This window comes from Aegilops tauschii, chromosome 1, assembly GCF_002575655.3.
Source record: "Aegilops tauschii subsp. strangulata cultivar AL8/78 chromosome 1, Aet v6.0, whole genome shotgun sequence".
NCBI lineage: Eukaryota > Viridiplantae > Streptophyta > Magnoliopsida > Poales > Poaceae > Aegilops > Aegilops tauschii.
The window spans coordinates 465,468,056-465,480,160 of NC_053035.3; the positions used below are offsets into that span (position 1 = coordinate 465,468,056).

Sequence of the window (12,105 nt, forward strand, 5' to 3'; positions counted from 1 at the left end):
AGGATATACTATGCAGAAGAGGGATGCACATAGAAGATCATAAGTGCTTCCTGTGTAACACTAGACCTGAATCTGGAAAGCATTTGTTTGTTGAATGCCATGAGATTAAACTGGTGTGGGCCGAGCTGAACCTGGAATATGTTAGGGTACAGCTAATGGGAAGTAATAGCATTCAGGAATCTCTTGATCTATTGTGGAAGATGCCAGAAGAGCAGCGGATGAAAGTCATCATCATGTGGTGGCAATGGTGGACACAGCGAAATAAAGTGCGACAAGGGGAAAAACCCTTAAGAGGCAAAGATGTTCGCATTTAGGATTGAATGCACAGCAGCAGAGTACCAGGAATGTTTCCGTAAAGCAACCATGCAAGGATTGAACCAGGTCATTGGGTGGTCGCCTCCCCCTGCTAATACTTTAAAATTCAATGTTGATGGGGGCCTTTGTACCTGGACAAGTGGACATCAACACGGTGCATGGGGAGCATTGCCAGGGACAGCAATGGTGCACTGGTGGCTGCTAGAGCTGGCCGAGCGACGCATGTATCTGATGCTTTTGGTACTGAATTGCGTGCAGTTGAAAGGGCTCCGGAACTAGCGGCTGGACTTGGAGTAGTACGACTTGTGGTAGAAACAGATGCTATGTTGGTTGATCAAGCTCTGAACAGGCATGCACCCGACTTCTCCAAGGAAGCCCAAGTGATCGAGGATGTCAAGATTCAGGCTAGATTGTGGTTTTCCTCTTGTGTATTCTCACACTGTAAACGTCATGCAAACAAACCTGCTCACAGTTTAGCTCGGCTGGGTTTACATCTCTCTGACGGAGAAGTTCTTGTTTTACATGATGATGTTCCAGCTTGTATAGCTGAGTCTGTATCGGGCGATCTAGCCCAAACTGTTTCTGATAAAGCTATGTGCTTGCCCTAAAAAAAACAGTGGGCATGATAAGAGTTCCGTCAACAGTGGCCACCAGCAATAAAAAAAAAACTTACCAAGTTCATCCTCTATGAGCTGCTGCAAATATAGGAACTCGTTGTAGCATCTATCCATCTTCCTCAGAGATCAACCACATCATCAGGAGAGCAAGCTTAGCTACAAGATGGACCGTTAACAACCTCATAACAGCTAATAACCAACGGAGATAACTTAATATAAAGAGAATAAAATGGACTGGTGGCTGGGGTGCTCCTCCTGACGTGTAACTTCATTAAACCTCATTGTTACCACACATAATTGATGCTTCCTCCCTTTTTTGAAGTGATAGATAATGCTTCTTAACAACAATGAAAAAAAGGGTAAATACAATTATTCACATAAATCTAACGAACAATGTTACCATACACCTTAATGCGTGTCCCAATTCCCCTTGCCATCTTAATGGAGATGAGTTAGAGGTCAAGCTGTTAACATGATCTTTCAGAAAAGTCAGCCTGAGAATGAGTAGCACCATGCCTGGAGGTGGAGTCCAGCAATGTCTATTGAAACATTGATGCCCCGCTTCTTCTTTGCACACATCGGGCCAAATTTGCATCCAGGGAGTGAAAAGCCATATCAGAAACTTTTTTGCTGTAACATCTTGTGTGTGCCGCCTACGTTCCGCCAAATATGCCAACCTGTGTCGCCAATAATTCTCCACTAGTTAATTTTGAGAGGATATGTGTACAATGCCATAACAAGTTAGGCGAATTTGGCTAGACTATCTATCTACACTCTAAAGCCAACTAACAAATAATGTATTTAAATCCCCAGTTGATTTAGTGTATGTAAACATGTCAAGCAAATTTCTAGTGCTTTGTTGGACATGCGGATGATGCCAACACGTCACACAAAAGTGGAAATACACAAACAAACAAAATACTTGTTACTCCATAAGTTGACAGACATGACAACTCTACTACTGTGGCTGAAGCTTCAAAGAATTTAAGAACAAGTTACTGGAACCTAGGTTAGTATCCTTCAGTGCCACCTGAATACCTATAATGCAAGAGTAGCTAGAAAATTGGGCCTGACATGTTACACGTCTAGGAAGTAGCATGCTACATACACAAGGTTGCTTTAGAGGATTCACATGGTGAAGCTCCTACTTTGCCATGTACTACCAGGTACGTAGCATTGTGATTGGAAAACTTGTTGCAGTAGTTTCAGTTCAGTCCACCAGTAGACTGAAGATAAATTTGCTAAATCTCCAATCTCCAGTCTTCTGATAATTATCCATCTGGAACCCAAATGGATAGACAGTTGTGTGTTCAGTTTGAATCATATACCATGATGCATTAAGCCAAAAACTGTTGTTTTTCTGTCTGCATGTTCAACGTTTAGATTTTTCATGTACTGTTTTAACCAGTTGAAAGCCTGAAACGAAGGACAATTCTACAGCGCTGGACCTTGAAAGACAAAGACATCACAGAATAGTATGAATAGAACAATTTACCACCCAACAAAAGGACAAGAAGTTATCGAGAGAAGGCTATGTCGACAATGAAATCCATGATGCAAAGTTGACCCTTCTTTCCTCGAAAAGTTTGGACCCGGCAACTTTTGTAGGAAATAGCAAAATTTGTTACTTATGTATACCGTTTTCACCACACAATTGGAATAATCCAGTATTTTTCTTTCACTCATTTGCTGCACAATGGATGGCTACTAAGCATGCACGAGTGGTCAAAACTGATAATGCCTTGGAGTTTGTAGACTTATTTCAGGGGTACACATCAGCCAGCTAAACAAGAGACAATTCTACCACACTTAAACTTGAAAAGGCGACTTTACAGCTAACTATTGATTGAATTGTTGACGAAACAGAGCAAACTATCACTCTCAAGAAAAGGACAAGCACCTACCAATTTCTTATAATATTATAGAAGCATATTTCTTTATCTTGGGTGTTACCACTAGTTGGTTCCTATAATAGTGTACAATTGCGATCATTCTAAAGATCAACTAGAGTGCCCCAAGCTTCCAGCAAATATGGTTGCATACTCTACCTCTCTGCTTCTACTAACTTTGATTCATCTGCTTCTGCGCTCCTCGGCTCGTGAATTCCTATTGCCGGGCTCCTTTCTCTCTGTAGAGGATAGCTCGGACAGGCTCCATTCACCTGATGGTACTTTCAGCTGTGGCTTCAACAACATTTCTCAAAATGCCTTTGTCTTCTCTATTTGGTTCTCTAACACAGCTGAAAAGACTGTCGTCTGGAGCGCAAATCATCTTCACCCCGTGTACTCCTGGGGATCCCAAGTCATGCTAGAGAGGGATGGCCGAATGGTGGTAAAAGATTATGATGGCCAGCCCGTCTGGGAAAATGGTGTGAACACTTCATCAAATGCCGAACAAGCTCAGTTGTTGGACACAGGAAATCTCATCGTGAAGGGCCAAGGTGATATAGTTCTATGGCAAAGCTTTGATTCTCCTACTGATACATTGCTACCCAATCAGAATATAACTGCTGGTTCAAGGTTGGAATCTAGTAATAGGCTACTTGTTCCTGGGCACTACAGCTTCCATTTTGATGATGAGCTTTTACTTACACTGTTTGATGATCAGAAGGGTGTCTCTTTTATCTATTGGCCAAACCCTTTCATTAATATCTGGACAAAGCAAAGACACTCATTTAATACCACCACAATTGGGGTCCTTGATAGCTGGGGTTTTTTCCTTGGAAGTGATAATTTAACTATAAAGGCTGCTGATTGGGGTCTCAGGGTTATGCGAAGGCTAACACTGGATTATGATGGCAACCTTAGATTATACAGTCTAAATAAGCCAAATGGAAGATGGTCGGTCACATGGATGGCATTTCCGCAGACCTGCTTTGTACGTGGTTTGTGTGGTATGAATGGGATATGTGTGTATACACCTAGGCCTGCTTGTGCATGTGCCCCTGGACATGAGATCATCGACCCAAGTGACCGGAGCAAAGGTTGCAAGCCAAAGTTCAACCTCAGTTGTGGTGGGCATGGGCAGGAGATGTACTTTTTGAAGCTACCTTCCACGGACTTTCTAGGCTATGATCGTAAGATTGAGTCAGTTTCTCTTCCTGCTTGCAAGCGGATATGCTTGAGTGACTGCACATGCAATGGTTTCTCATACTGGCAAGGAGATGGAAGCTGTTACCCAAAGTCATCCCTTGTTGGTGGTGTAGCCAACCCACAATTACCTGGTTCTATCTATCTCAAGCTTCCCAAGACATTGCAAGTCTCAAAGTCCTCGATTCCTCACTCGCAACCTTCTGGCCCTAGATATGGTCCTAACTGTAGTGCAAAGAACAAATATGTCACTGTAGATTTTCTGGATAAGCGTAAGAGCAGTCAGAGTGGATCACAGTATTCGTATTTCTACGGATTCTTATCAGCGATATTTTGTGTCGAGGTGATATTTGTAGCATTAGGATGCTGGTTTATTTTGATAAGGGAGCACAGGCAGTTAACAGGAGTATGGCCGGCTGAGGTTGGCTATGAAATGATAACTAATCATTTCCGCAGATACACTTACAATGAGTTGCGGAGAGCTACTCGGGAGTTCAAGGATCTGATTGGGAGGGGGGCATCTGGTCTCGTATACAAGGGAATCTTGAAAGACAGGAGGGCAGTAGCTGTGAAAAGGTTGGCAGAGATAAACCAAGGTGAAGAAGAATTCCAGCATGAACTGAGTGTGATTGGAAAGATTTACCATATGAATCTGGTGAGGGTTTGGGGATTCTGTTCTGATGGACCACACAGGATGTTGGTTTTAGAGTATGTTGAGAATGGATCGTTGGATAAAATACTGTTTAGCAGAGACTCACAGATATTACTTGAATGGAATAAAAGATTTCAGATTGCTCTAGGAGTGGCAAAAGGATTGGCCTACCTTCATCACGAGTGCTTGGAGTGGGTTATCCACTGTGACCTGAAGCCAGAGAACATACTGTTGGATGAGAACTTAGAGCCAAAGATCACCGACTTTGGTCTTGCAAAACTTCTAAACAGAGGCGGGTCAAATAAAAATGTATCGCGGATCCATGGAACTAGAGGTTATATAGCTCCTGAGTGGGTTTCTGGACTCCCAATAACAGCAAAGGTTGATGTCTACAGCTTCGGAGTGGTTCTCCTAGAGCTACTCAAGGGGGCTCGTGTTTCAGACTGGGCACCAAATGAAGACGAGGAACTGGAGATGGTCCTTCGAAGGGTCATTAAGATGCTTGCAGAAAATCTGATGTTGGAGGGCAGAGAACAGTTATGGATCGCTGACTTCATTGACTCCAGATTGAACAGGCAGTTCAATAACTTGCAAGCAAAAATGATGGTCAAGTTGGCTGTTTCATGCGTAGAAAAAGATAGTAGGAAAAGGCCTACCATGGAAAATGTTGTGCAGATGCTTGTTTCGGTAGATGAGGACAGTAAACCAGCTAAATAAACCAGCACCAATTACATGCTACAAATATTAGGATGCTGGTTTATCTGTAGCATTAGGCATTATGAAGCATTACACTATGAACTAAAAAAGGAGTGATATTCCACATAGCATGCAGCATGTATACTTATTGTTGGATGCAAAACTATGATGTGTATCTATGTAAATCAAGAATAGCATGAGCCGCTTGTATACCAATATAGAATTTTGTATTCGACCACACTGCCAGATTATGAAGTGTCATAATACAAGTATCTGATTTACCATCAATGCACAATATGTTGACGGTGTGTCTGTGTGGCTTTTCCTTTCCAGTTGACAGCATTGTTTTCTCCAAACGAAACAGTTGCCCAGCTGCCTTGAGAAATATTTCAACGAAAACTCATTTGTTCTCTGAAAAAAAATAGAATCATTCAGAAGATGTACTATTTTGACTCTGCAACAGACAGGCAACAAGCATATACCTGGCATTACAGACTTTCGGATAACCGACATCTCATATCAAGCACTAGGACTGGACAATGACTCTTCCAGCCAAAGCACACACAGGTTAGTCACTGACAAAAATGCAAAATATAAAGACATGGTTAATATAGAACCAGAGGCACAGCCTTTGATCTCATGTTGGGGCTTTTAGTGTCAGGAACCCTTAGGCTGTGTATTAAATCAAAGATGTGTTGAGTTCTGTATACATCCATCTCAGAATTTCTGTTCTCATGCTATTTTTGTCCATTTCCAATCCTACATGATACGATGCAGTTTTCTAGGAGTAGAAAAAACATCATTCATGATGTTCCTTGGCAATTCACTATATTCAAGAGGAAAATATAACAGGGTAACACGTCCCTTTAGTACCCACATATCCAGAACTAAGTATTATTATAATATGTTTGCAAGTTTTTGCTGTTCGGTTGGTTTAAAACTACTAGCCCATTGCGCCTCGCAAACATGAGATCAAACATGCGTACGAGTGAATGCACCTCTCTCTACCATATCACTCACATAAGAAAAAGAATCAGCCTATGGTCTTCACCAGATTCTGCCACTTCCCCAATGACAGTGTCACCACTCTGAGGATTGCACCCACATGTGGTGATCCATCGTCATCAAGATTGTCAACTCTTCGTCCCTTGCTTTAAATTTTACCAAAGTCTAAATTTTCCTTCATTGCCAGTCGTTATTTGGGCCATTTGGTCTCTACTTCTGCCTTATAGCTCCGCATGAGTTCAATCTAAACATGCACCATTCAAGAGAAACTCTTCATGATCAGGGAATCCTCTTTGTTAAATCCCTGATGAACATTGACTGCCACTATCGCATCGTGTCCATTGAAATATTCAGGCCTAGCAAAGTCATCTTTACTTCCAAAAGTATAATCTGATCTGCCAATGCCATTAGCTGTAACTATTTTGGAAAGGGGCCTCTGAGCGAAGTAAAGTTCATGGGAAAGAGTATAACCTCTGATAAGTGGATTTATTGTGGAGAATCCAATAGCTTGCTGCGAGTGTTTTCCGACAGGTCAATCACTCCTCAAGCAAAATTGAGATTTGCAAAAGGGATAAGGCCACAACTTAATCCCAATAAAAAAGAAAGATACAGCTCCTTTCCACTGCTCTTAAATAGCTGCCTGATATATCTACCTCCTCTTCAACACCAATGAAGTCGATTATTTCTTGTTGCATTGGTGCTTGAAATGAGTACAGACAGCCCTTCCATTTTCAAATTTTATTTAAACCATAAGAAGAGGTCTGAGGATTCGCCCTGCATCAGAAAACATCCGTACTTTTGATCAGACGAAACCTGATAGTACTACAAATTACACTGGTGGAAAACATTAGCACATAGTAAGCAAGCACGAAACATATTTAGCAGCAGGTATCACCACTATTGTGTTTCAGATAAGAAAGCAGTCCAAATTGCAATACTCTGATACCTAAATTTCGCAAAGGTACACAAAAGAAATGCATAGTAGAGAGTACAAAATGGCAAAAAAACGTCCGACAAACTGAACAAGATGAAAATAATTTGATGGACTCAACAGGATGATATACCCTTAGTTATTGTTGACCGAACAGTGTACAATGTTGATTCTCCAGAAATAGTTAAGTACAAAATATATAAGACAGAGCATCATGATGCTCTACAAGATTGTGTAGTAGAAGACTAGAAGTAACAAGGTATGCACTACGAAAATTGCTGCAAGTCCACAGTAACAGTAGGATGGATTGCTGCAAGGATTTTTTTTTTCTTCAGCTTAGTTTCCATCAGGACATATAAAGCACAAAATGGACATGCAAGTCTGCAACACTTGGTTTAAGAAATACTACTTACTGATATCTTGCATCACCAGCCTTCCCAGCATACACAACCTGCGGGCGACATTTCCTCAAGTCTGAAATCATTTAAAGAGGATTTGTTCTCAGTAATTTAACCCTCTTCAGTTCTAATGGTTGTGACCGCTAATTAATAATTATCCTGTTATTACATTCTCGATGAACAAGTCTACACATACTAGCAAGCGTGTTTTGGGCGAAACCTCAGACAAGAAGGCATATAGAACACTCAAGCTATCACTGTCCGATGGGTCTAACAAAATAACAATATATACATACATATATATAAGGAGAGGTCCAAACTGGAACAGCTCTCTGCCTAAAAAATCTGAGCACATAGAGCACTGCAGCATCGGGAGATCACACCTGCAGGTCCTAGAAGCCCAAGGAAGAAGAGATGGCAGATTCATCCAGTGAAGGTATGTGTCTAATCCCATCTCTACAGTGGTTCAGTAGTGAGCTAGATGATCCTGAGAACATCTCAAAATGGCATCAGAGCCACCTAGCTCTAATATTGAACCCTTCATGATCCTTTCATGCTTAAATGTTTTCGGGCATATGCATCAAGTTTTATAAGGTTATGAGTTTTTGTTAAGCATGTGTCCTGTATGCTTCTCCTTACAAGCATGTTCATGTCTGTGCAAGCTCGAAGTCATGCTCATGTTTAAGCTGTTCATGTTCACGTTTTAGCCTTGAAGTACCTAAGTAATAGCCCTATTTATCTTATTTTCTGTCAAAACCATGCTAAAGTGCCACACTCCGTTTAAGTATGTGTGAGAAGGGGAATAAGCCAAATTTTTGCAAATCCTAAGTTTTTCCCCAAATCCGAAACCCTGGAAGGCCAAATCCCTAATTTACCCATGAAATCAAAGAGCGTGAGGGCGGCGGACATTTACCTTGGGGCTGTGGCACCGCCGTGGCAACCATCTAACGTCCGCGAGCCAGCTCGGGCGGCCTCGCCGTCCGCCGCACCGGCCGGTGGCCATGCCCCCTCGCACGTTCGTCGTCGTCGCCGTCCCGCACGCGCACGGCGGCCTCGCAAAGGGCACGGACGAGCACATCTCGACGGAGCCTCGCGCAGGTCAAAGCCGCACGGGACTCCGGCGAAAGGCACTCACCGGCGCCACTGCCTTCCTCCTCCACGGCGGGCACAGCCCGACGGAGCCTCACGCAGGTCAAAGCTGCGCGTGCGCACTCGGGGTAGCCCTCGGATCGGCGATGGACGGCTCGTACGCGTCCGCCGCTGCATCGGGCTGAGCAGGCCGTGCGGGTGGCATGTTTTCCCGGTCAAGGCCCAGGTTGTCCGGCCTGGACGCCGCAGGACAAGGTGCGCGCGAGAACTATGAGCATAATTGGTTTGATGCCAAAAATTGGCATGCCAAATTTTGGCAATTGCTAAATATTGGCTAGAGATTGATTGCTTGCTAATTCTCACTGCCAATCTCACAAAAAATTGTCAAACATTGGCAATTTTTGATTTTGCCAAATGTTGGCTTGCCAAATATTGGCAATGCCAGATGTTGGTAGCAAACCAGTTATGCGAGATGGAAGATACTCCCGCTGAAGGCTTTTATGAAGTACTGCAGCTACTGAACCAGCCCGTTTTGTCCTCATTTTTACTTCGCTGAGTTCGTTCGATCGAGCAAGTTCGCTGGTTCGCTCGCCTCGCTCAGTTTTTTTTTCTCTTTTTTTGTTTGCCTTTATTTCTTCACGTTTTTTGGATTTTCTATTGATTTTCTACACTAGTTGTTTTTGCCTTTTACTTTGGTTTTCTTCGGTTGTTCTTCACTTTGGTATTATTTTTCTTTTTTCCTTTTCTTCTATTTTCCTTTGATTTTCTTTATTTCTTCATCGTTTTTCTTCTTCCACATACTACATTTGCTTTGTTCTTCCATCAGTTTTCTTCATTATAATTCACTTTCTTATTTTTGAATGGTTTTCTTTGTTTTTTTCGTTTGACTTGGGTTTACTTGCTTCTTCAATTTGTTTTATTTTGGTTTTCTTCATTTTTCTATTGTTTCATGTAGGATTTCTCACTGTACATGCATTTTTCGTGTCCGCATGAGACATTTTATTGATACACATCGAACATTTTTAAAATACATGATATGCATTTCTCTTAAATACTTGTATTTGAACACTTTTTCAAATAAACGGTCAACATATTTTTATTACATGCTCAACATTTTTCCATAAACACTTAACAATTTTAAAATGCTTGATTAATATTTTTAAATACAAGATTAAAAAAAATTGTACATGGTCAAAATTTTGCTAAACACACTTTAAAGTTTTCAAATGCTTTATTAAAATTTTAAAATACAAGATTAATATTTTTCTAATAAATGGTTGAAATTTTTTCTTTGCATATTTTAACATTTTTCAAATGCTTTATCTACATTTTTCAAATGCAAGATTAACATTTTTTTTATGCATGATCAACATTTTTCTATACACAATTTACATTTTCCGAATGCTTGATTAAAAAATTTGAAATACTTGTTCAGCATTTTTCTAAATGGTTGATTAACATTTTCACATACATGATCGAAAGATTAGATCATTTTCTAATACATGGTCAACATTTTTTTCTGTACACATTGAACATTTTTCAAATGCTTGATTAAAATATTTCAAATACTTTTATAATATTTTTTTAAATGCTTCATTAACATATTTTAAATACATGATCAACTTTTTTCACACACATTCTATATTTTTTGTATACATGGTCTACATTTTTTCTATACACATTTAATGTTTTTCAAATGCATGATTAATGTTTTTCAAAACATTATGAAAATTATATTTTTTTAACATATATGTTTAGAATTTTTGGAAGTGTAGACAAAAGGTAATAAAAGAAGTAAAGAGAAACAAAATTCAAACAAACAAACAAAAAAGGCAGTGGCCTCGTACGAGATGGGCCGGCCCATTTAGGCCGGCACCTTCAGCGAGGGCTGACTCTCTCTCGCTTGCAGCGAGACATAGTCGTGCGCCGACGTGCGCCGCCTTAAAACAGGCCGAGCCAAATGCAGCCGAGAAGTCGCGCCAACTCTTCGTGCAGAAAAATGCACGTGCTGCTGCATGGACACAGAGGCCGGTCGAGCTAAGATCGAGATGCATGTTGCCGGGCGCAGCTCCTGTTCCACCGTGGAGTACGTAACTAGAATTGTCCACACGGAGAGGGAAACACGAGCTGCCACGAGTCTCATGTGCTCATTGCAGAAACGGTGAGGCAGCGAGCATCATGGTCCCGTACGTATGGATTCATCTTATTATGTCATGGGTGACATCTACTGAGTACTCCCTCCGTTTCTAAATATAAACCTTTTTAGAGATTAAGTACAAAGTTAGATTCGATTATAATGAAGGGATTCCTTGTCCCCGTACCTATTCCTTCTTTGTGTTGAAGGTCTATCTGCCCTTATTGTCCATGAGGAAACAACAGGGAATCTGGTCGGCATACAAGTGTGTCTAGATTCCCCAAAAAAATTACAATTATTGTTTGTAGACAATTCTCTAATTTTGATGAGAGCAGATGTGGCAAACGCTAATACTTTGAGAACAATACTAGATTAGTATTCGGCTGCATCAGGCCAATGGTGAGTGAGCCAAATATTCAATATTTTTTAGTTCGAATATCGATGTTGAGGTGAAGGCAGAGATGTGTCGGGTTTTCAATATTATGACTAAATCCCTCTCGGATAAATACTTGGGGCCTGTCTATGATTGGAGTGGACAGGGTGGACTGTTTTAGACATCTCATTGAGAGAATTCAGATTTTGTTCAATGGTTGGAAGGAAAGAACCCTATCTTATGGAGGTAAAGAAGTCTTGCTAAATGCGGTGGCCTAAGCCATTCCAACATATGCGATGAGTGTTTTCAATTTCCCGAAAAAAGTTTGTAAGGGGATCTCTGATGCAATGTCACAATATTGGTGGGATGATGATGAAAACCAATGCGGGTGCACTGGTTTGCTTGGTGGAAGATGTGTATATATCCCCAAAGATAGAGGTGAGATGGGCTTCGGCGATATTCACAGTTTCAACTTAGCGATGCTTGCAAATCAATGTTGGAGGCTCATTGATAGTGACGACTCTCTGTGCTAGAGTGTTGAGATCAAGATACTACCCTCCTGGAGATATATTAAACTATGAGCTGAAGAAGGGAACATCCTATGTGTGGCAACGTATATGGGCGGGAATTCAAACTTTTAAGAAGGGTAGCATCCGGAGAGTCGGTGATAGCACGAAGATTGATATTTGGGATGATTGCTGGATTCCAAATTGTTTATCAAGGAAGATTATAACGGTGTGTGGGAACGGATTACTTCAAGAGTGAATGAGTTGATTGGCCCCACCTAGGGGGAGCGGGACAAAGAT

The 12,105-nt window shown here is 41.2% G+C and overlaps 1 protein-coding gene and 1 long non-coding RNA gene across 2 annotated transcripts; one reads left to right on the forward strand and one right to left on the reverse strand.

Annotated features, from left to right (window-relative positions):
- Nucleotides 1-1,469: 1,469 nt before the first annotated feature.
- Nucleotides 1,470-8,788, reverse strand: LOC120965216 (uncharacterized). Its single transcript, XR_005757715.3, has 5 exons — nucleotides 8,617-8,788; nucleotides 7,719-7,779; nucleotides 5,852-7,148; nucleotides 5,652-5,780; nucleotides 1,470-1,609 (listed from the first exon to the last, which is right to left on the reverse strand). It is a non-coding gene; the product is annotated as an uncharacterized lncRNA (long non-coding RNA).
- LOC141025560 (putative receptor protein kinase ZmPK1) lies at nucleotides 1,604-6,102 on the forward strand. The gene has a single exon (XM_073501163.1). It carries the CDS (start codon nucleotides 2,964-2,966, stop codon nucleotides 5,388-5,390), a length of 2,427 nt encoding a protein of 808 aa, XP_073357264.1. The 5' UTR covers nucleotides 1,604-2,963; the 3' UTR covers nucleotides 5,391-6,102.
- Nucleotides 8,789-12,105: the final 3,317 nt, after the last annotated feature.